Source organism: Lathyrus oleraceus, chromosome 1, assembly GCF_024323335.1.
Source record: "Lathyrus oleraceus cultivar Zhongwan6 chromosome 1, CAAS_Psat_ZW6_1.0, whole genome shotgun sequence".
In the NCBI taxonomy this organism is placed as follows: Eukaryota; Viridiplantae; Streptophyta; class Magnoliopsida; order Fabales; family Fabaceae; genus Lathyrus; species Lathyrus oleraceus.
Window position 1 is genome coordinate 402,335,919 of NC_066579.1, and position 25,654 is coordinate 402,361,572.

The 25,654-nt window shown below is 31.7% G+C and overlaps 5 protein-coding genes across 5 annotated transcripts; all 5 read right to left on the reverse strand.

The window, feature by feature from the left end:
- Positions 1-2,471: 2,471 nt before the first annotated feature.
- LOC127115814 (beta-galactosidase-like) lies at positions 2,472-4,940 on the reverse strand. The gene has a single exon (XM_051047258.1). It carries the CDS (start codon positions 4,938-4,940, stop codon positions 2,472-2,474), a length of 2,469 nt encoding a protein of 822 aa, XP_050903215.1.
- A 2,686-nt stretch (positions 4,941-7,626) lies between these two features.
- LOC127115815 (beta-galactosidase-like) lies at positions 7,627-10,095 on the reverse strand. The gene has a single exon (XM_051047259.1). It carries the CDS (start codon positions 10,093-10,095, stop codon positions 7,627-7,629), a length of 2,469 nt encoding a protein of 822 aa, XP_050903216.1.
- A 2,685-nt stretch (positions 10,096-12,780) lies between these two features.
- LOC127115816 (beta-galactosidase-like) lies at positions 12,781-15,249 on the reverse strand. Its single transcript, XM_051047261.1, has one exon. It carries the CDS (start codon positions 15,247-15,249, stop codon positions 12,781-12,783), a length of 2,469 nt encoding a protein of 822 aa, XP_050903218.1.
- A 2,685-nt stretch (positions 15,250-17,934) lies between these two features.
- On the reverse strand, positions 17,935-20,403 carry LOC127115817 (beta-galactosidase-like). The gene has a single exon (XM_051047262.1). The coding sequence runs from the start codon at positions 20,401-20,403 to the stop codon at positions 17,935-17,937; it is 2,469 nt and encodes an 822-aa protein (XP_050903219.1).
- Positions 20,404-23,090: 2,687 nt separating this feature from the next.
- On the reverse strand, positions 23,091-25,559 carry LOC127115818 (beta-galactosidase-like). Its single transcript, XM_051047263.1, has one exon. It carries the CDS (start codon positions 25,557-25,559, stop codon positions 23,091-23,093), a length of 2,469 nt encoding a protein of 822 aa, XP_050903220.1.
- Between the last annotated feature and the right edge of the window lie 95 nt (positions 25,560-25,654).

Here is a 25,654-nt window from a genome sequence, read left to right on the forward strand (position 1 = left end):
AGTTCAATGTCGTAGAAATCTTCAAACATTTAACTTTATTTATTCAAATACAATTATTAATTTCTAATTTTAGTAATGAAAATAATGAATGACAAAAATGAATACTGCACAAAAGTGTACAGACAGCTAGTGAATAACAAAATTAGGCTCATCGCATGCATCTAAATTAGTTAATTTGAATTTGTTATAATAACTTATCTAGAGTAATGGATAGGTAATTCTAAAATATTAATAACAAGTTGTTCAGGGTTACACAGTGGTTTAGGATAAAATGAAAACATATATATGATAAATGAGTCGGATATAAACACCATAATATATAATCATATCATGTATTTCATAAGGACCTGAAATGAAAGTTATATATACATGACTATATAGACTCTAACCCTCCACAAAGAAAATAGCTCCTTAAAAATATCTTTTAATTTTAATTTTACTTTCATGAAAAAAATAGTAGTTGTCTTCACAAATTGAATTGATTTTTATTAAAACTTCTCTCTATATAAATAAAAAATAAGATACATTAAAATTAAATGTAATTATTTATTATATTTAATTTTTTTATCAATACCTTAACATTAAACATGCAATGTAAAGAAAAACATGTCATATATTAAAAACTAAACACCTGACTATTTATTATAAACTATTTTGGGAGATTTTGTTAATAAGTTGTGTATTTTTAAAATTCTTATAATATTTTTCAAAATGTTCATAATAGAAACTATTTTACCACTGCAGTCAAGAAAAGATAATGGATTCGCAAACAAAAATATATATATTTTAATCATGCAAACAAAAATATTTTATTATGTTATATTAAAAATTATAGTTTACAGCGGTAAATATATAATAATTTTTTATTATTATATCACGTTGGTTTCTTGCTCGAGCTATACTATAAGATATGATTTTAATTCGAGAGACATGTTATGTATGAGACATATATAAAAAAAAATTCTTATTCAAAATAGAGAGACCTCGTTCAATGGTAGACGTGCATGTTTAGTGAAATTAAGATTTAGATTAAAAGGGACGTAAAATAATTGTTCTTTGTATGTCGATTTATAAGATGAGAAGGTAGCCAATTCAAATTTTATACCTCTGAGGGATACATACCATGATAGTGAAAGAGTGACTGTTATGGTTTTCTATTTATCCTTGAGGTTGAGATGCTTTAGAAATATTTATCCAAATCTACATTGTTTGTTGGACTGAACTAACAAGTCGTGGAGTTCATGTTTGAGACGTAGGCTTGTTTTTGTTTGAGGTCGTGAACATAACCTTAAACCTCATGTCACTTCACATCCAAAAAGTTAGAGGTCTGTAAGGGTGAATTGGAAAATGAAATTATTTTAGTCAACCAACACGTTATCGTGATACTTGTGAGGGTCATGTAGTTCTCATTGACGTTTTCACGTCCGATTAAGTCAAATAAAATATGTTACTTGTTATGAGTGTCTTTATTGCTTCAAAACCAACTCAGTGAGATTTAGAATAATGTTCAAGAAGAATTTTCATTTTGAGTTAATACTTGTTTTGTCAGAGAATGTAAGATTTTGAATTCGAACGTTTCTAATGTTGTTTTTTAGAATAATTAACATTGTAGGATGTATATGATATCACATATAGTTTCTTTTACAAAGAAATGGTTCTTTCTTTGTATGAAATTCTAGTTGAATATTTTTCCTAATTAACGAGCTTTTCATTTGGTTTTTTGAGATATTTTTTTTAACGAGATTGAAGTAAGCACTTTATATTTGAACAATTGAATATTCATATAAAGATACAACTCTTTACTATGGAAAGTTTACCAATGTTATATATATAATTGGAATTTACTATATCTCTAGTCAATCATAATGTTTATCCTTGTATTCATATTCTTCAATCTTGTGAAAAACTGTTTCAAAAAAACTAGTTGTCCAAATAAATATATCTAATTTGTTCTATAAAAAAACATTAGTACAAAAATGCACATATAAGAGTAACAAAACATACTTACACACAAACTAAGAAAAAGAAATAAAAGACGCATAAAATTTGATTTATTTGAAAAATTAAAATAAAATGTGTGGTGCAAGTTTTTTATTAGAAAGAAATAAAAAACTTTTAACATGATGTTTTGAAGCAACAATATGTGTTTTTGTAACATTGCACTGCAATTTCAAAAAATTTCAACCAAGATCCAAACGAACTCTAATGTGACCGAAATATAAGATCTAATTTGAGAATATATGATTTATATTTCTCTCTAAGAATGATACAACGTTTCATGGTAGAAAGGTTGAAAGAGATCGGGCGGTTGCTCAAAAAACTTTTATTTTTACCACAACTTACATTAAAGTTGAAAATAAAGAAAAACAAGTTTAACTTATGATATTATTTAATGAGAAAAACTTAATGTATTATTTCAATTTTGATAATTCAACGTTTATTTTTCACATTAATTTGTAGAAAATGATGACTTAACATGTCACCTGCACGGCTAATCTAGCTGTACTATTTGTTACGCCAAATGGAACACTAAACATTTCTTTTGTGACTATAAATCCACAATTAGTTTTTCCTATGCATGCAGCTTCCACAACAGATTGACTATCTGTAGCTTCCCAAGAGCCTTTCTTAAAAGAACCACATTGACCTTGTGGATTTCCAAAGCTAGCAAACTGGATTTGTGAAATTACTTGTCCATTTTGGCATGATAGTTCTAGTTGTGAGCCTTCATATACATTAGCACAAATAGTTCCTATTGTCACCGTTTGGAACTGAACACTTTGAGGATTACCACCTATTTCTTCAAATAAAACCAATGTGTTCATGTTATCATTCAAGAATGACCTTGGTACATGATACCACCTTTGTGATGGACCTCCACAATTGGTGTTGCACTTTTCCTTTACATATTTTCCACGATAATCGCACGTGTCACTGCATCCATTTGTAGTTGTAATCCAAGAAGGCCAATAACGACCAATGCTATGTCCATTCACCCAAGCATGTCCTTTACCTAGGCCTTGGAAGTCCACCACAATAGGGTTTGTTCCAACTGGAGCTTTAAACTCTGACTTATACCAAGTCATAGGTTTCCCAATAGGAATATTAGGTGAATTAGTGTTCCATGACACACCGACATGTGATTGCAAATCATATAAACGTTTCCTCTCACCATTCAAACCAACCTTATAAGACCAAAGGTTAGTTGACAAATCCATAGTAACATTATTTTTTCCAATCAATTGAACAGTGCCACCTGAAATGCCCGTTTTTATCTCGTCAAACCATGCACCATAATTTGCAAGCCCGACGGTGGCACTAAGCAAAGTTATAATGTTTGTTCCATTCTTCAAAGAAACTTTCGTTTCATAAGTGAATTTATTTCCCCATTGGCTAAATTGGTATCCTATATACTTCCTATTAACATAACCATGAAGTGTATGGCCCATAGTATTCACACTGAGAGTCGCATTACTCCAAATTGAAGTGTCATTGATGTCAACACTAGTCATGTACCATAAATAGTCACTAGCATCCAAGGTTAGTTCCTTCTGCTCCAAAAGCTCGTGTGCTTTAATATTTCCCTTTCCATTCAAGGTGTCTTTCTTTGGCTCCATTTTCCATTTCCATGTGAGTCCATTAGAACTATTATCACCACTCCTTTTCACCATTATTGAGGTTTGACTGTTAACCTTTGCTGTATTGAAAATTTCTTTGTTGCATCCATTAAGAATGGTGACGGACCAGGCAGGAATAAAGTATTTACCATCATTTTGTAAGTCAACATTTGCATCTTTGCTAGTGTCATTATTGCTCAGGAAACAAAATCTTGCGCCATTGGAATTAGAGTATGTTGTAAGTGTGATTCCATTTCCCAGATCCTTATCATTTATTGATGTATAATTTGTAAGAACATTTTCACCCAATTTAATTGCTGCATGAAGTTGCTTAAGATGTCCCCATTTTGGTTGATTCAAATTCCCATACTCGTCAATTGGTGCATCATAGTCATAAGATGTTGTGATATATGGTCCACCTGCTGTGCGGCCAAAGTTGGTTCCTCCATGGTACATGTAGTAGTTGTTTAAGACACCTCCATTTTGGAAAAAGCGTGCAACTGAGAAAGCTGAATCTTCAGCACTTCTATGGGGAACCTTTTCACCCCATTTTTGGAACCAACCAATCCAATTTTCAGTGAACATTTTAGGACTTTTTGGGTTATTGGGTTTAAAATTATGACAATAGTATCCATTGCAAGTATTGATGATAGGTTGAGGAGCATCAGGTTGCTGACACATGATCCATGGAACCCCAATGTTTTGTGCTAGAGCCATCTGAGCACACCATTTAACGTATGTCTTCCCTGCATCTTTGTAATTCCACATGATATCTCCATATTCATTCTCAATTTGAGCTAGAAGAATGGGACCTCCTTGTGATGCAAATAAATTTGCTTCTTTTGCCACATTCACGATCTTTGTCGTAAAAATTTGCATTTCGTTCTTGTAAACCATATTATCTGTCCTTAACTCAATCCCAGGAATATTGTGAAGCCACACTGGGATCCCTCCGTAGTTCCATTCCGCACATGCATAAGGACCAATCCTCATAATGGCATATAGTCCAGCTTCTTGGATAAGCTTGAAAAATTTGACAAAATCCAAATTTCCTGAGAAATTATATTCACGTTGAACAGGTTCGTGACGATCCCAAAATATATAAGTTTCAATGGCATCAAGGCCACCATCTTTGGCCTTTTGAATAAGGTCAGGCCACATCTCCACGGTGCTTCTTGGATAATGGATTGCACCTGAAAAAATAAGACGTCTTTCTCCATTGATAATGAGAGCTTTTGAATCATAAGAAACCTCTATGGCAAAACATGAGTGCAACATAATTATACTCATTAAGATAATGTTATAACAGGATAATGAACCCATTGTAAACATGTATGATTCTCCCGTCTTGGTTATCGAAATACTATAACTGAGAAAATGAAATATATAGGAAAATGTAGTTTGGTTGTTCCCAAAAATAGTGTTGAACTATCTAATCAATATTCTAAATTAGATTTTTCTTCACACAAAAATATGTTACATGAGTTGGTCACAACCAAAAGACACACATGAAGTGAATAAAAACTCACCAAATAAGAGTTCAATGTCGTAGAAATCTTCAAACATTTAACTTTATTTATTCAAATACAATTATTAATTTCTAATTTTAGTAATGAAAATAATGAATGACAAAAATGAATACTGCACAAAAGTGTACAGACAGCTAGTGAATAACAAAATTAGGCTCATCGCATGCATCTAAATTAGTTAATTTGAATTTGTTATAATAACTTATCTAGAGTAATGGATAGGTAATTCTAAAATATTAATAACAAGTTGTTCAGGGTTACACAGTGGTTTAGGATAAAATGAAAACATATATATGATAAATGAGTCGGATATAAACACCATAATATATAATCATATCATGTATTTCATAAGGACCTGAAATGAAAGTTATATATACATGACTATATAGACTCTAACCCTCCACAAAGAAAATAGCTCCTTAAAAATATCTTTTAATTTTAATTTTACTTTCATGAAAAAAATAGTAGTTGTCTTCACAAATTGAATTGATTTTTATTAAAACTTCTCTCTATATAAATAAAAAATAAGATACATTAAAATTAAATGTAATTATTTATTATATTTAAATTTTTTTATCAATACCTTAACATTAAACATGCAATGTAAAGAAAAACATGTCATATATTAAAAACTAAACACCTGACTATTTATTATAAACTATTTTGGGAGATTTTGTTAATAAGTTGTGTATTTTTAAAATTCTTATAATATTTTTCAAAATGTTCATAATAGAAACTATTTTACCACTGCAGTCAAGAAAAGATAATGGATTCGCAAACAAAAATATATATATTTTAATCATGCAAACAAAAATATTTTATTATGTTATATTAAAAATTATAGTTTACAGCGGTAAATATATAATAATTTTTTATTATTATATCACGTTGGTTTCTTGCTCGAGCTATACTATAAGATATGATTTTAATTCGAGAGACATGTTATGTATGAGACATATATAAAAAAAAATTCTTATTCAAAATAGAGAGACCTCGTTCAATGGTAGACGTGCATGTTTAGTGAAATTAAGATTTAGATTAAAAGGGACGTAAAATAATTGTTCTTTGTATGTCGATTTATAAGATGAGAAGGTAGCCAATTCAAATTTTATACCTCTGAGGGATACATACCATGATAGTGAAAGAGTGACTGTTATGGTTTTCTATTTATCCTTGAGGTTGAGATGCTTTAGAAATATTTATCCAAATCTACATTGTTTGTTGGACTGAACTAACAAGTCGTGGAGTTCATGTTTGAGACGTAGGCTTGTTTTTGTTTGAGGTCGTGAACATAACCTTAAACCTCATGTCACTTCACATCCAAAAAGTTAGAGGTCTGTAAGGGTGAATTGGAAAATGAAATTATTTTAGTCAACCAACACGTTATCGTGATACTTGTGAGGGTCATGTAGTTCTCATTGACGTTTTCACGTCCGATTAAGTCAAATAAAATATGTTACTTGTTATGAGTGTCTTTATTGCTTCAAAACCAACTCAGTGAGATTTAGAATAATGTTCAAGAAGAATTTTCATTTTGAGTTAATACTTGTTTTGTCAGAGAATGTAAGATTTTGAATTCGAACGTTTCTAATGTTGTTTTTTAGAATAATTAACATTGTAGGATGTATATGATATCACATATAGTTTCTTTTACAAAGAAATGGTTCTTTCTTTGTATGAAATTCTAGTTGAATATTTTTCCTAATTAACGAGCTTTTCATTTGGTTTTTTGAGATATTTTTTTTAACGAGATTGAAGTAAGCACTTTATATTTGAACAATTGAATATTCATATAAAGATACAACTCTTTACTATGGAAAGTTTACCAATGTTATATATATAATTGGAATTTACTATATCTCTAGTCAATCATAATGTTTATCCTTGTATTCATATTCTTCAATCTTGTGAAAAACTGTTTCAAAAAAACTAGTTGTCCAAATAAATATATCTAATTTGTTCTATAAAAAAACATTAGTACAAAAATGCACATATAAGAGTAACAAAACATACTTACACACAAACTAAGAAAAAGAAATAAAAGACGCATAAAATTTGATTTATTTGAAAAATTAAAATAAAATGTGTGGTGCAAGTTTTTTATTAGAAAGAAATAAAAAACTTTTAACATGATGTTTTGAAGCAACAATATGTGTTTTTGTAACATTGCACTGCAATTTCAAAAAATTTCAACCAAGATCCAAACGAACTCTAATGTGACCGAAATATAAGATCTAATTTGAGAATATATGATTTATATTTCTCTCTAAGAATGATACAACGTTTCATGGTAGAAAGGTTGAAAGAGATCGGGCGGTTGCTCAAAAAACTTTTATTTTTACCACAACTTACATTAAAGTTGAAAATAAAGAAAAACAAGTTTAACTTATGATATTATTTAATGAGAAAAACTTAATGTATTATTTCAATTTTGATAATTCAACGTTTATTTTTCACATTAATTTGTAGAAAATGATGACTTAACATGTCACCTGCACGGCTAATCTAGCTGTACTATTTGTTACGCCAAATGGAACACTAAACATTTCTTTTGTGACTATAAATCCACAATTAGTTTTTCCTATGCATGCAGCTTCCACAACAGATTGACTATCTGTAGCTTCCCAAGAGCCTTTCTTAAAAGAACCACATTGACCTTGTGGATTTCCAAAGCTAGCAAACTGGATTTGTGAAATTACTTGTCCATTTTGGCATGATAGTTCTAGTTGTGAGCCTTCATATACATTAGCACAAATAGTTCCTATTGTCACCGTTTGGAACTGAACACTTTGAGGATTACCACCTATTTCTTCAAATAAAACCAATGTGTTCATGTTATCATTCAAGAATGACCTTGGTACATGATACCACCTTTGTGATGGACCTCCACAATTGGTGTTGCACTTTTCCTTTACATATTTTCCACGATAATCGCACGTGTCACTGCATCCATTTGTAGTTGTAATCCAAGAAGGCCAATAACGACCAATGCTATGTCCATTCACCCAAGCATGTCCTTTACCTAGGCCTTGGAAGTCCACCACAATAGGGTTTGTTCCAACTGGAGCTTTAAACTCTGACTTATACCAAGTCATAGGTTTCCCAATAGGAATATTAGGTGAATTAGTGTTCCATGACACACCGACATGTGATTGCAAATCATATAAACGTTTCCTCTCACCATTCAAACCAACCTTATAAGACCAAAGGTTAGTTGACAAATCCATAGTAACATTATTTTTTCCAATCAATTGAACAGTGCCACCTGAAATGCCCGTTTTTATCTCGTCAAACCATGCACCATAATTTGCAAGCCCGACGGTGGCACTAAGCAAAGTTATAATGTTTGTTCCATTCTTCAAAGAAACTTTCGTTTCATAAGTGAATTTATTTCCCCATTGGCTAAATTGGTATCCTATATACTTCCTATTAACATAACCATGAAGTGTATGGCCCATAGTATTCACACTGAGAGTCGCATTACTCCAAATTGAAGTGTCATTGATGTCAACACTAGTCATGTACCATAAATAGTCACTAGCATCCAAGGTTAGTTCCTTCTGCTCCAAAAGCTCGTGTGCTTTAATATTTCCCTTTCCATTCAAGGTGTCTTTCTTTGGCTCCATTTTCCATTTCCATGTGAGTCCATTAGAACTATTATCACCACTCCTTTTCACCATTATTGAGGTTTGACTGTTAACCTTTGCTGTATTGAAAATTTCTTTGTTGCATCCATTAAGAATGGTGACGGACCAGGCAGGAATAAAGTATTTACCATCATTTTGTAAGTCAACATTTGCATCTTTGCTAGTGTCATTATTGCTCAGGAAACAAAATCTTGCGCCATTGGAATTAGAGTATGTTGTAAGTGTGATTCCATTTCCCAGATCCTTATCATTTATTGATGTATAATTTGTAAGAACATTTTCACCCAATTTAATTGCTGCATGAAGTTGCTTAAGATGTCCCCATTTTGGTTGATTCAAATTCCCATACTCGTCAATTGGTGCATCATAGTCATAAGATGTTGTGATATATGGTCCACCTGCTGTGCGGCCAAAGTTGGTTCCTCCATGGTACATGTAGTAGTTGTTTAAGACACCTCCATTTTGGAAAAAGCGTGCAACTGAGAAAGCTGAATCTTCAGCACTTCTATGGGGAACCTTTTCACCCCATTTTTGGAACCAACCAATCCAATTTTCAGTGAACATTTTAGGACTTTTTGGGTTATTGGGTTTAAAATTATGACAATAGTATCCATTGCAAGTATTGATGATAGGTTGAGGAGCATCAGGTTGCTGACACATGATCCATGGAACCCCAATGTTTTGTGCTAGAGCCATCTGAGCACACCATTTAACGTATGTCTTCCCTGCATCTTTGTAATTCCACATGATATCTCCATATTCATTCTCAATTTGAGCTAGAAGAATGGGACCTCCTTGTGATGCAAATAAATTTGCTTCTTTTGCCACATTCACGATCTTTGTCGTAAAAATTTGCATTTCGTTCTTGTAAACCATATTATCTGTCCTTAACTCAATCCCAGGAATATTGTGAAGCCACACTGGGATCCCTCCGTAGTTCCATTCCGCACATGCATAAGGACCAATCCTCATAATGGCATATAGTCCAGCTTCTTGGATAAGCTTGAAAAATTTGACAAAATCCAAATTTCCTGAGAAATTATATTCACGTTGAACAGGTTCGTGACGATCCCAAAATATATAAGTTTCAATGGCATCAAGGCCACCATCTTTGGCCTTTTGAATAAGGTCAGGCCACATCTCCACGGTGCTTCTTGGATAATGGATTGCACCTGAAAAAATAAGACGTCTTTCTCCATTGATAATGAGAGCTTTTGAATCATAAGAAACCTCTATGGCAAAACATGAGTGCAACATAATTATACTCATTAAGATAATGTTATAACAGGATAATGAACCCATTGTAAACATGTATGATTCTCCCGTCTTGGTTATCGAAATACTATAACTGAGAAAATGAAATATATAGGAAAATGTAGTTTGGTTGTTCCCAAAAATAGTGTTGAACTATCTAATCAATATTCTAAATTAGATTTTTCTTCACACAAAAATATGTTACATGAGTTGGTCACAACCAAAAGACACACATGAAGTGAATAAAAACTCACCAAATAAGAGTTCAATGTCGTAGAAATCTTCAAACATTTAACTTTATTTATTCAAATACAATTATTAATTTCTAATTTTAGTAATGAAAATAATGAATGACAAAAATGAATACTGCACAAAAGTGTACAGACAGCTAGTGAATAACAAAATTAGGCTCATCGCATGCATCTAAATTAGTTAATTTGAATTTGTTATAATAACTTATCTAGAGTAATGGATAGGTAATTCTAAAATATTAATAACAAGTTGTTCAGGGTTACACAGTGGTTTAGGATAAAATGAAAACATATATATGATAAATGAGTCGGATATAAACACCATAATATATAATCATATCATGTATTTCATAAGGACCTGAAATGAAAGTTATATATACATGACTATATAGACTCTAACCCTCCACAAAGAAAATAGCTCCTTAAAAATATCTTTTAATTTTAATTTTACTTTCATGAAAAAAATAGTAGTTGTCTTCACAAATTGAATTGATTTTTATTAAAACTTCTCTCTATATAAATAAAAAATAAGATACATTAAAATTAAATGTAATTATTTATTATATTTAAATTTTTTTATCAATACCTTAACATTAAACATGCAATGTAAAGAAAAACATGTCATATATTAAAAACTAAACACCTGACTATTTATTATAAACTATTTTGGGAGATTTTGTTAATAAGTTGTGTATTTTTAAAATTCTTATAATATTTTTCAAAATGTTCATAATAGAAACTATTTTACCACTGCAGTCAAGAAAAGATAATGGATTCGCAAACAAAAATATATATATTTTAATCATGCAAACAAAAATATTTTATTATGTTATATTAAAAATTATAGTTTACAGCGGTAAATATATAATAATTTTTTTTATTATATCACGTTGGTTTCTTGCTCGAGCTATACTATAAGATATGATTTTAATTCGAGAGACATGTTATGTATGAGACATATATAAAAAAAAATTCTTATTCAAAATAGAGAGACCTCGTTCAATGGTAGACGTGCATGTTTAGTGAAATTAAGATTTAGATTAAAAGGGACGTAAAATAATTGTTCTTTGTATGTCGATTTATAAGATGAGAAGGTAGCCAATTCAAATTTTATACCTCTGAGGGATACATACCATGATAGTGAAAGAGTGACTGTTATGGTTTTCTATTTATCCTTGAGGTTGAGATGCTTTAGAAATATTTATCCAAATCTACATTGTTTGTTGGACTGAACTAACAAGTCGTGGAGTTCATGTTTGAGACGTAGGCTTGTTTTTGTTTGAGGTCGTGAACATAACCTTAAACCTCATGTCACTTCACATCCAAAAAGTTAGAGGTCTGTAAGGGTGAATTGGAAAATGAAATTATTTTAGTCAACCAACACGTTATCGTGATACTTGTGAGGGTCATGTAGTTCTCATTGACGTTTTCACGTCCGATTAAGTCAAATAAAATATGTTACTTGTTATGAGTGTCTTTATTGCTTCAAAACCAACTCAGTGAGATTTAGAATAATGTTCAAGAAGAATTTTCATTTTGAGTTAATACTTGTTTTGTCAGAGAATGTAAGATTTTGAATTCGAACGTTTCTAATGTTGTTTTTTAGAATAATTAACATTGTAGGATGTATATGATATCACATATAGTTTCTTTTACAAAGAAATGGTTCTTTCTTTGTATGAAATTCTAGTTGAATATTTTTCCTAATTAACGAGCTTTTCATTTGGTTTTTTGAGATATTTTTTTTAACGAGATTGAAGTAAGCACTTTATATTTGAACAATTGAATATTCATATAAAGATACAACTCTTTACTATGGAAAGTTTACCAATGTTATATATATAATTGGAATTTACTATATCTCTAGTCAATCATAATGTTTATCCTTGTATTCATATTCTTCAATCTTGTGAAAAACTGTTTCAAAAAAACTAGTTGTCCAAATAAATATATCTAATTTGTTCTATAAAAAAACATTAGTACAAAAATGCACATATAAGAGTAACAAAACATACTTACACACAAACTAAGAAAAAGAAATAAAAGACGCATAAAATTTGATTTATTTGAAAAATTAAAATAAAATGTGTGGTGCAAGTTTTTTATTAGAAAGAAATAAAAAACTTTTAACATGATGTTTTGAAGCAACAATATGTGTTTTTGTAACATTGCACTGCAATTTCAAAAAATTTCAACCAAGATCCAAACGAACTCTAATGTGACCGAAATATAAGATCTAATTTGAGAATATATGATTTATATTTCTCTCTAAGAATGATACAACGTTTCATGGTAGAAAGGTTGAAAGAGATCGGGCGGTTGCTCAAAAAACTTTTATTTTTACCACAACTTACATTAAAGTTGAAAATAAAGAAAAACAAGTTTAACTTATGATATTATTTAATGAGAAAAACTTAATGTATTATTTCAATTTTGATAATTCAACGTTTATTTTTCACATTAATTTGTAGAAAATGATGACTTAACATGTCACCTGCACGGCTAATCTAGCTGTACTATTTGTTACGCCAAATGGAACACTAAACATTTCTTTTGTGACTATAAATCCACAATTAGTTTTTCCTATGCATGCAGCTTCCACAACAGATTGACTATCTGTAGCTTCCCAAGAGCCTTTCTTAAAAGAACCACATTGACCTTGTGGATTTCCAAAGCTAGCAAACTGGATTTGTGAAATTACTTGTCCATTTTGGCATGATAGTTCTAGTTGTGAGCCTTCATATACATTAGCACAAATAGTTCCTATTGTCACCGTTTGGAACTGAACACTTTGAGGATTACCACCTATTTCTTCAAATAAAACCAATGTGTTCATGTTATCATTCAAGAATGACCTTGGTACATGATACCACCTTTGTGATGGACCTCCACAATTGGTGTTGCACTTTTCCTTTACATATTTTCCACGATAATCGCACGTGTCACTGCATCCATTTGTAGTTGTAATCCAAGAAGGCCAATAACGACCAATGCTATGTCCATTCACCCAAGCATGTCCTTTACCTAGGCCTTGGAAGTCCACCACAATAGGGTTTGTTCCAACTGGAGCTTTAAACTCTGACTTATACCAAGTCATAGGTTTCCCAATAGGAATATTAGGTGAATTAGTGTTCCATGACACACCGACATGTGATTGCAAATCATATAAACGTTTCCTCTCACCATTCAAACCAACCTTATAAGACCAAAGGTTAGTTGACAAATCCATAGTAACATTATTTTTTCCAATCAATTGAACAGTGCCACCTGAAATGCCCGTTTTTATCTCGTCAAACCATGCACCATAATTTGCAAGCCCGACGGTGGCACTAAGCAAAGTTATAATGTTTGTTCCATTCTTCAAAGAAACTTTCGTTTCATAAGTGAATTTATTTCCCCATTGGCTAAATTGGTATCCTATATACTTCCTATTAACATAACCATGAAGTGTATGGCCCATAGTATTCACACTGAGAGTCGCATTACTCCAAATTGAAGTGTCATTGATGTCAACACTAGTCATGTACCATAAATAGTCACTAGCATCCAAGGTTAGTTCCTTCTGCTCCAAAAGCTCGTGTGCTTTAATATTTCCCTTTCCATTCAAGGTGTCTTTCTTTGGCTCCATTTTCCATTTCCATGTGAGTCCATTAGAACTATTATCACCACTCCTTTTCACCATTATTGAGGTTTGACTGTTAACCTTTGCTGTATTGAAAATTTCTTTGTTGCATCCATTAAGAATGGTGACGGACCAGGCAGGAATAAAGTATTTACCATCATTTTGTAAGTCAACATTTGCATCTTTGCTAGTGTCATTATTGCTCAGGAAACAAAATCTTGCGCCATTGGAATTAGAGTATGTTGTAAGTGTGATTCCATTTCCCAGATCCTTATCATTTATTGATGTATAATTTGTAAGAACATTTTCACCCAATTTAATTGCTGCATGAAGTTGCTTAAGATGTCCCCATTTTGGTTGATTCAAATTCCCATACTCGTCAATTGGTGCATCATAGTCATAAGATGTTGTGATATATGGTCCACCTGCTGTGCGGCCAAAGTTGGTTCCTCCATGGTACATGTAGTAGTTGTTTAAGACACCTCCATTTTGGAAAAAGCGTGCAACTGAGAAAGCTGAATCTTCAGCACTTCTATGGGGAACCTTTTCACCCCATTTTTGGAACCAACCAATCCAATTTTCAGTGAACATTTTAGGACTTTTTGGGTTATTGGGTTTAAAATTATGACAATAGTATCCATTGCAAGTATTGATGATAGGTTGAGGAGCATCAGGTTGCTGACACATGATCCATGGAACCCCAATGTTTTGTGCTAGAGCCATCTGAGCACACCATTTAACGTATGTCTTCCCTGCATCTTTGTAATTCCACATGATATCTCCATATTCATTCTCAATTTGAGCTAGAAGAATGGGACCTCCTTGTGATGCAAATAAATTTGCTTCTTTTGCCACATTCACGATCTTTGTCGTAAAAATTTGCATTTCGTTCTTGTAAACCATATTATCTGTCCTTAACTCAATCCCAGGAATATTGTGAAGCCACACTGGGATCCCTCCGTAGTTCCATTCCGCACATGCATAAGGACCAATCCTCATAATGGCATATAGTCCAGCTTCTTGGATAAGCTTGAAAAATTTGACAAAATCCAAATTTCCTGAGAAATTATATTCACGTTGAACAGGTTCGTGACGATCCCAAAATATATAAGTTTCAATGGCATCAAGGCCACCATCTTTGGCCTTTTGAATAAGGTCAGGCCACATCTCCACGGTGCTTCTTGGATAATGGATTGCACCTGAAAAAATAAGACGTCTTTCTCCATTGATAATGAGAGCTTTTGAATCATAAGAAACCTCTATGGCAAAACATGAGTGCAACATAATTATACTCATTAAGATAATGTTATAACAGGATAATGAACCCATTGTAAACATGTATGATTCTCCCGTCTTGGTTATCGAAATACTATAACTGAGAAAATGAAATATATAGGAAAATGTAGTTTGGTTGTTCCCAAAAATAGTGTTGAACTATCTAATCAATATTCTAAATTAGATTTTTCTTCACACAAAAATATGTTACATGAGTTGGTCACAACCAAAAGACACACATGAAGTGAATAAAAACTCACCAAATAAGAGTTCAATGTCGTAGAAATCTTCAAACATTTAACTTTATTTATTCAAATACAATTATTAATTTCTAATTTTAGTAATGAAAATAATGAATGACAAAAATGAATACTGCACAAAAGTGTACAGACAGCTAGTGAATAACAAAATTAGGCTCATCGCATGCATCTAAATTAGTTAATTTGAATTTGTTATAATAACTTATCTAGAGTAATGGATAGGTAATTCTAAAATATTAATAACAAGTTGTTCAGGGTTACACAGTGGTTTAGGATAAAATGAAAACATATATATGATAAATGAGTCGGATATAAACACCATAATATATAATCATATCATGTATTTCATAAGGACCTGAAATGAAAGTTATATATACATGACTATATAGACTCTAACCCTCCACAAAGAAAATAGCTCCTTAAAAATATCTTTTAATTTTAATTTTACTTTCATGAAAAAAATAGTAGTTGTCTTCACAAATTGAATTGATTTTTATTAAAACTTCTCTCTATATAAATAAAAAATAAGATACATTAAAATTAAATGTAATTATTTATTATATTTAAATTTTTTTATCAATACCTTAACATTAAACATGCAATGTAAAGAAAAACATGTCATATATTAAAAACTAAACACCTGACTATTTATTATAAACTATTTTGGGAGATTTTGTTAATAAGTTGTGTATTTTTAAAATTCTTATAATATTTTTCAAAATGTTCATAATAGAAACTATTTTACCACTGCAGTCAAGAAAAGATAATGGATTCGCAAACAAAAATATATATATTTTAATCATGCAAACAAAAATATTTTATTATGTTATATTAAAAATTATAGTTTACAGCGGTAAATATATAATAATTTTTTTTATTATATCATGTTGGTTTCTTGCTCGAGCTATACTATAAGATATGATTTTAATTCGAGAGACATGTTATGTATGAGACATATATAAAAAAAAATTCTTATTCAAAATAGAGAGACCTCGTTCAATGGTAGACGTGCATGTTTAGTGAAATTAAGATTTAGATTAAAAGGGACGTAAAATAATTGTTCTTTGTATGTCGATTTATAAGATGAGAAGGTAGCCAATTCAAATTTTATACCTCTGAGGGATACATACCATGATAGTGAAAGAGTGACTGTTATGGTTTTCTATTTATCCTTGAGGTTGAGATGCTTTAGAAATATTTATCCAAATCTACATTGTTTGTTGGACTGAACTAACAAGTCGTGGAGTTCATGTTTGAGACGTAGGCTTGTTTTTGTTTGAGGTCGTGAACATAACCTTAAACCTCATGTCACTTCACATCCAAAAAGTTAGAGGTCTGTAAGGGTGAATTGGAAAATGAAATTATTTTAGTCAACCAACACGTTATCGTGATACTTGTGAGGGTCATGTAGTTCTCATTGACGTTTTCACGTCCGATTAAGTCAAATAAAATATGTTACTTGTTATGAGTGTCTTTATTGCTTCAAAACCAACTCAGTGAGATTTAGAATAATGTTCAAGAAGAATTTTCATTTTGAGTTAATACTTGTTTTGTCAGAGAATGTAAGATTTTGAATTCGAACGTTTCTAATGTTGTTTTTTAGAATAATTAACATTGTAGGATGTATATGATATCACATATAGTTTCTTTTACAAAGAAATGGTTCTTTCTTTGTATGAAATTCTAGTTGAATATTTTTCCTAATTAACGAGCTTTTCATTTGGTTTTTTGAGATATTTTTTTTAACGAGATTGAAGTAAGCACTTTATATTTGAACAATTGAATATTCATATAAAGATACAACTCTTTACTATGGAAAGTTTACCAATGTTATATATATAATTGGAATTTACTATATCTCTAGTCAATCATAATGTTTATCCTTGTATTCATATTCTTCAATCTTGTGAAAAACTGTTTCAAAAAAACTAGTTGTCCAAATAAATATATCTAATTTGTTCTATAAAAAAACATTAGTACAAAAATGCACATATAAGAGTAACAAAACATACTTACACACAAACTAAGAAAAAGAAATAAAAGACGCATAAAATTTGATTTATTTGAAAAATTAAAATAAAATGTGTGGTGCAAGTTTTTTATTAGAAAGAAATAAAAAACTTTTAACATGATGTTTTGAAGCAACAATATGTGTTTTTGTAACATTGCACTGCAATTTCAAAAAATTTCAACCAAGATCCAAACGAACTCTAATGTGACCGAAATATAAGATCTAATTTGAGAATATATGATTTATATTTCTCTCTAAGAATGATACAACGTTTCATGGTAGAAAGGTTGAAAGAGATCGGGCGGTTGCTCAAAAAACTTTTATTTTTACCACAACTTACATTAAAGTTGAAAATAAAGAAAAACAAGTTTAACTTATGATATTATTTAATGAGAAAAACTTAATGTATTATTTCAATTTTGATAATTCAACGTTTATTTTTCACATTAATTTGTAGAAAATGATGACTTAACATGTCACCTGCACGGCTAATCTAGCTGTACTATTTGTTACGCCAAATGGAACACTAAACATTTCTTTTGTGACTATAAATCCACAATTAGTTTTTCCTATGCATGCAGCTTCCACAACAGATTGACTATCTGTAGCTTCCCAAGAGCCTTTCTTAAAAGAACCACATTGACCTTGTGGATTTCCAAAGCTAGCAAACTGGATTTGTGAAATTACTTGTCCATTTTGGCATGATAGTTCTAGTTGTGAGCCTTCATATACATTAGCACAAATAGTTCCTATTGTCACCGTTTGGAACTGAACACTTTGAGGATTACCACCTATTTCTTCAAATAAAACCAATGTGTTCATGTTATCATTCAAGAATGACCTTGGTACATGATACCACCTTTGTGATGGACCTCCACAATTGGTGTTGCACTTTTCCTTTACATATTTTCCACGATAATCGCACGTGTCACTGCATCCATTTGTAGTTGTAATCCAAGAAGGCCAATAACGACCAATGCTATGTCCATTCACCCAAGCATGTCCTTTACCTAGGCCTTGGAAGTCCACCACAATAGGGTTTGTTCCAACTGGAGCTTTAAACTCTGACTTATACCAAGTCATAGGTTTCCCAATAGGAATATTAGGTGAATTAGTGTTCCATGACACACCGACATGTGATTGCAAATCATATAAACGTTTCCTCTCACCATTCAAACCAACCTTATAAGACCAAAGGTTAGTTGACAAATCCATAGTAACATTATTTTTTCCAATCAATTGAACAGTGCCACCTGAAATGCCCGTTTTTATCTCGTCAAACCATGCACCATAATTTGCAAGCCCGACGGTGGCACTAAGCAAAGTTATAATGTTTGTTCCATTCTTCAAAGAAACTTTCGTTTCATAAGTGAATTTATTTCCCCATTGGCTAAATTGGTATCCTATATACTTCCTATTAACATAACCATGAAGTGTATGGCCCATAGTATTCACACTGAGAGTCGCATTACTCCAAATTGAAGTGTCATTGATGTCAACACTAGTCATGTACCATAAATAGTCACTAGCATCCAAGGTTAGTTCCTTCTGCTCCAAAAGCTCGTGTGCTTTAATATTTCCCTTTCCATTCAAGGTGTCTTTCTTTGGCTCCATTTTCCATTTCCATGTGAGTCCATTAGAACTATTATCACCACTCCTTTTCACCATTATTGAGGTTTGACTGTTAACCTTTGCTGTATTGAAAATTTCTTTGTTGCATCCATTAAGAATGGTGACGGACCAGGCAGGAATAAAGTATTTACCATCATTTTGTAAGTCAACATTTGCATCTTTGCTAGTGTCATTATTGCTCAGGAAACAAAATCTTGCGCCATTGGAATTAGAGTATGTTGTAAGTGTGATTCCATTTCCCAGATCCTTATCATTTATTGATGTATAATTTGTAAGAACATTTTCACCCAATTTAATTGCTGCATGAAGTTGCTTAAGATGTCCCCATTTTGGTTGATTCAAATTCCCATACTCGTCAATTGGTGCATCATAGTCATAAGATGTTGTGATATATGGTCCACCTGCTGTGCGGCCAAAGTTGGTTCCTCCATGGTACATGTAGTAGTTGTTTAAGACACCTCCATTTTGGAAAAAGCGTGCAACTGAGAAAGCTGAATCTTCAGCACTTCTATGGGGAACCTTTTCACCCCATTTTTGGAACCAACCAATCCAATTTTCAGTGAACATTTTAGGACTTTTTGGGTTATTGGGTTTAAAATTATGACAATAGTATCCATTGCAAGTATTGATGATAGGTTGAGGAGCATCAGGTTGCTGACACATGATCCATGGAACCCCAATGTTTTGTGCTAGAGCCATCTGAGCACACCATTTAACGTATGTCTTCCCTGCATCTTTGTAATTCCACATGATATCTCCATATTCATTCTCAATTTGAGCTAGAAGAATGGGACCTCCTTGTGATGCAAATAAATTTGCTTCTTTTGCCACATTCACGATCTTTGTCGTAAAAATTTGCATTTCGTTCTTGTAAACCATATTATCTGTCCTTAACTCAATCCCAGGAATATTGTGAAGCCACACTGGGATCCCTCCGTAGTTCCATTCCGCACATGCATAAGGACCAATCCTCATAATGGCATATAGTCCAGCTTCTTGGATAAGCTTGAAAAATTTGACAAAATCCAAATTTCCTGAGAAATTATATTCACGTTGAACAGGTTCGTGACGATCCCAAAATATATAAGTTTCAATGGCATCAAGGCCACCATCTTTGGCCTTTTGAATAAGGTCAGGCCACATCTCCACGGTGCTTCTTGGATAATGGATTGCACCTGAAAAAATAAGACGTCTTTCTCCATTGATAATGAGAGCTTTTGAATCATAAGAAACCTCTATGGCAAAACATGAGTGCAACATAATTATACTCATTAAGATAATGTTATAACAGGATAATGAACCCATTGTAAACATGTATGATTCTCCCGTCTTGGTTATCGAAATACTATAACTGAGAAAATGAAATATATAGGAAAATGTAGTTTGGTTGTTCCCAAAAATAGTGTTGAACTATCTAATCAATATTCTAAATTAGATTTTTCTTCACACAAAAATATGTTACATGAGTTGGTCACAACCAAAAGACACACATGAAGTGAATAAAAACTCACCAAATAAGAGTTCAATGTCGTAGAAATCTTCAAACATTTAACTTTATTTATTCAAATACAATTATTAATTTCTAATTTTAGTAATGAAAATAATGAATGACAAAAATGAATACTGCACAAAAGTGTACAGACAGCTAGTGAATAACAAAATTAGGCTCATCGCATGCATCTAAATTAGTTAATTTGAATTTGTTATAATAACTTATCTAGAGTAATGGATAGGTAATTCTAAAATATTAATAACAAGTTGTTCAGGGTTACACAGTGGTTTAGGATAAAATGAAAACATATATATGATAAATGAGTCGGATATAAACACCATAATATATAATCATATCATGTATTTCATAAGGACCTGAAATGAAAGTTATATATACATGACTATATAGACTCTAACCCTCCACAAAGAAAATAGCTCCTTAAAAATATCTTTTAATTTTAATTTTACTTTCATGAAAAAAATAGTAGTTGTCTTCACAAATTGAATTGATTTTTATTAAAACTTCTCTCTATATAAATAAAAAATAAGATACATTAAAATTAAATGTAATTATTTATTATATTTAAATTTTTTTATCAATACCTTAACATTAAACATGCAATGTAAAGAAAAACATGTCATATATTAAAAACTAAACACCTGACTATTTATTATAAACTATTTTGGGAGATTTTGTTAATAAGTTGTGTATTTTTAAAATTCTTATAATATTTTTCAAAATGTTCATAATAGAAACTATTTTACCACTGCAGTCAAGAAAAGATAATGGATTCGCAAACAAAAATATATATATTTTAATCATGCAAACAAAAATATTTTATTATGTTATATTAAAAATTATAGTTTACAGCGGTAAATATATAATAATTTTTTTTTATTATATCACGTTGGTTTCTTGCTCGAGCTATACTATAAGATATGATTTTAATTCGAGAGACATGTTATGTATGAGACATATATAAAAAAGAAATTCTTATTCAAAATAGAGAGACCTCGTTCAATGGTAGACGTGCATGTTTAGTGAAATTAAGATTTAGATTAAAAGGGACGTAAAATAATTGTTCTTTGTATGTCGATTTATAAGATGAGAAGGTAGCCAATTCAAATTTTATACCTCTGAGGGATACATACCATGATAGTGAAAGAGTGACTGTTATGGTTTTCTATTTATCCTTGAGGTTGAGATGCTTTAGAAATATTTATCCAAATCTACATTGTTTGTTGGACTGAACTAACAAGTCGTGGAGTTCATGTTTGAGACGTAGGCTTGTTTTTGTTTGAGGTCGTGAACATAACCTTAAACCTCATGTCACTTCACATCCAAAAAGTTAGAGGTCTGTAAGGGTGAATTGGAAAATGAAATTATTTTAGTCAACCAACACGTTATCGTGATACTTGTGAGGGTCATGTAGTTCTCATTGACGTTTTCACGTCCGATTAAGTCAAATAAAATATGTTACTTGTTATGAGTGTCTTTATTGCTTCAAAACCAACTCAGTGAGATTTAGAATAATGTTCAAGAAGAATTTTCATTTTGAGTTAATACTTGTTTTGTCAGAGAATGTAAGATTTTGAATTCGAACGTTTCTAATGTTGTTTTTTAGAATAATTAACATTGTAGGATGTATATGATATCACATATAGTTTCTTTTACAAAGAAATGGTTCTTTCTTTGTATGAAATTCTAGTTGAATATTTTTCCTAATTAACGAGCTTTTCATTTGGTTTTTTGAGATATTTTTTTTAACGAGATTGAAGTAAGCACTTTATATTTGAACAATTGAATATTCATATAAAGATACAACTCTTTACTATGGAAAGTTTACCAATGTTATATATATAATTGGAATTTACTATATCTCTAGTCAATCATAATGTTTATCCTTGTATTCATATTCTTCAATCTTGTGAAAAACTGTTTCAAAAAAACTAGTTGTCCAAATAAATATATCTAATTTGTTCTATAAAAAAACATTAGTACAAAAATGCACATATAAGAGTAACAAAACATACTTACACACAAACTAAGAAAAAGAAATAAAAGACGCATAAAATTTGATTTATTTGAAAAATTAAAATAAAATGTGTGGTGCAAGTTTTTTATTAGAAAGAAATAAAAAACTTTTAACATGATGTTTTGAAGCAACAATATGTGTTTTTGTAACATTGCACTGCAATTTCAAAAAATTTCAACCAAGATCCAAACGAACTCTAATGTGACCGAAATATAAGATCTAATTTGAGAATATATGATTTATATTTCTCTCTAAGAATGATACAACGTTTCATGGTAGAAAGGTTGAAAGAGATCGGGCGGTTGCTCAAAAAACTTTTATTTTTACCACAACTTACATTAAAGTTGAAAATAAAGAAAAACAAGTTTAACTTATGATATTATTTAATGAGAAAAACTTAATGTATTATTTCAATTTTGATAATTCAACGTTTATTTTTCACATTAATTTGTAGAAAATGATGACTTAACATGTCACCTGCACGGCTAATCTAGCTGTACTATTTGTTACGCCAAATGGAACACTAAACATTTCTTTTGTGACTATAAATCCACAATTAGTTTTTCCTATGCATGCAGCTTCCACAACAGATTGACTATCTGTAGCTTCCCAAGAGCCTTTCTTAAAAGAACCACATTGACCTTGTGGATTTCCAAAGCTAGCAAACTGGATTTGTGAAATTACTTGTCCATTTTGGCATGATAGTTCTAGTTGTGAGCCTTCATATACATTAGCACAAATAGTTCCTATTGTCACCGTTTGGAACTGAACACTTTGAGGATTACCACCTATTTCTTCAAATAAAACCAATGTGTTCATGTTATCATTCAAGAATGACCTTGGTACATGATACCACCTTTGTGATGGACCTCCACAATTGGTGTTGCACTTTTCCTTTACATATTTTCCACGATAATCGCACGTGTCACTGCATCCATTTGTAGTTGTAATCCAAGAAGGCCAATAACGACCAATGCTATGTCCATTCACCCAAGCATGTCCTTTACCTAGGCCTTGGAAGTCCACCACAATAGGGTTTGTTCCAACTGGAGCTTTAAACTCTGACTTATACCAAGTCATAGGTTTCCCAATAGGAATATTAGGTGAATTAGTGTTCCATGACACACCGACATGTGATTGCAAATCATATAAACGTTTCCTCTCACCATTCAAACCAACCTTATAAGACCAAAGGTTAGTTGACAAATCCATAGTAACATTATTTTTTCCAATCAATTGAACAGTGCCACCTGAAATGCCCGTTTTTATCTCGTCAAACCATGCACCATAATTTGCAAGCCCGACGGTGGCACTAAGCAAAGTTATAATGTTTGTTCCATTCTTCAAAGAAACTTTCGTTTCATAAGTGAATTTATTTCCCCATTGGCTAAATTGGTATCCTATATACTTCCTATTAACATAACCATGAAGTGTATGGCCCATAGTATTCACACTGAGAGTCGCATTACTCCAAATTGAAGTGTCATTGATGTCAACACTAGTCATGTACCATAAATAGTCACTAGCATCCAAGGTTAGTTCCTTCTGCTCCAAAAGCTCGTGTGCTTTAATATTTCCCTTTCCATTCAAGGTGTCTTTCTTTGGCTCCATTTTCCATTTCCATGTGAGTCCATTAGAACTATTATCACCACTCCTTTTCACCATTATTGAGGTTTGACTGTTAACCTTTGCTGTATTGAAAATTTCTTTGTTGCATCCATTAAGAATGGTGACGGACCAGGCAGGAATAAAGTATTTACCATCATTTTGTAAGTCAACATTTGCATCTTTGCTAGTGTCATTATTGCTCAGGAAACAAAATCTTGCGCCATTGGAATTAGAGTATGTTGTAAGTGTGATTCCATTTCCCAGATCCTTATCATTTATTGATGTATAATTTGTAAGAACATTTTCACCCAATTTAATTGCTGCATGAAGTTGCTTAAGATGTCCCCATTTTGGTTGATTCAAATTCCCATACTCGTCAATTGGTGCATCATAGTCATAAGATGTTGTGATATATGGTCCACCTGCTGTGCGGCCAAAGTTGGTTCCTCCATGGTACATGTAGTAGTTGTTTAAGACACCTCCATTTTGGAAAAAGCGTGCAACTGAGAAAGCTGAATCTTCAGCACTTCTATGGGGAACCTTTTCACCCCATTTTTGGAACCAACCAATCCAATTTTCAGTGAACATTTTAGGACTTTTTGGGTTATTGGGTTTAAAATTATGACAATAGTATCCATTGCAAGTATTGATGATAGGTTGAGGAGCATCAGGTTGCTGACACATGATCCATGGAACCCCAATGTTTTGTGCTAGAGCCATCTGAGCACACCATTTAACGTATGTCTTCCCTGCATCTTTGTAATTCCACATGATATCTCCATATTCATTCTCAATTTGAGCTAGAAGAATGGGACCTCCTTGTGATGCAAATAAATTTGCTTCTTTTGCCACATTCACGATCTTTGTCGTAAAAATTTGCATTTCGTTCTTGTAAACCATATTATCTGTCCTTAACTCAATCCCAGGAATATTGTGAAGCCACACTGGGATCCCTCCGTAGTTCCATTCCGCACATGCATAAGGACCAATCCTCATAATGGCATATAGTCCAGCTTCTTGGATAAGCTTGAAAAATTTGACAAAATCCAAATTTCCTGAGAAATTATATTCACGTTGAACAGGTTCGTGACGATCCCAAAATATATAAGTTTCAATGGCATCAAGGCCACCATCTTTGGCCTTTTGAATAAGGTCAGGCCACATCTCCACGGTGCTTCTTGGATAATGGATTGCACCTGAAAAAATAAGACGTCTTTCTCCATTGATAATGAGAGCTTTTGAATCATAAGAAACCTCTATGGCAAAACATGAGTGCAACATAATTATACTCATTAAGATAATGTTATAACAGGATAATGAACCCATTGTAAACATGTATGATTCTCCCGTCTTGGTTATCGAAATACTATAACTGAGAAAATGAAATATATAGGAAAATGTAGTTTGGTTGTTCCCAAAAA

What these genes read in the sequence shown, in the direction of transcription:
- LOC127115814 (XM_051047258.1), bottom strand. Translation starts at nt 4,940, where the DNA reads ATGGGTTCATTATCCTGTTATAACATTATCTTAATGAGTATAATTATG.
- LOC127115815 (XM_051047259.1), bottom strand. Translation starts at nt 10,095, where the DNA reads ATGGGTTCATTATCCTGTTATAACATTATCTTAATGAGTATAATTATG.
- LOC127115816 (XM_051047261.1), bottom strand. Translation starts at nt 15,249, where the DNA reads ATGGGTTCATTATCCTGTTATAACATTATCTTAATGAGTATAATTATG.
- LOC127115817 (XM_051047262.1), bottom strand. Translation starts at nt 20,403, where the DNA reads ATGGGTTCATTATCCTGTTATAACATTATCTTAATGAGTATAATTATG.
- LOC127115818 (XM_051047263.1), bottom strand. Translation starts at nt 25,559, where the DNA reads ATGGGTTCATTATCCTGTTATAACATTATCTTAATGAGTATAATTATG.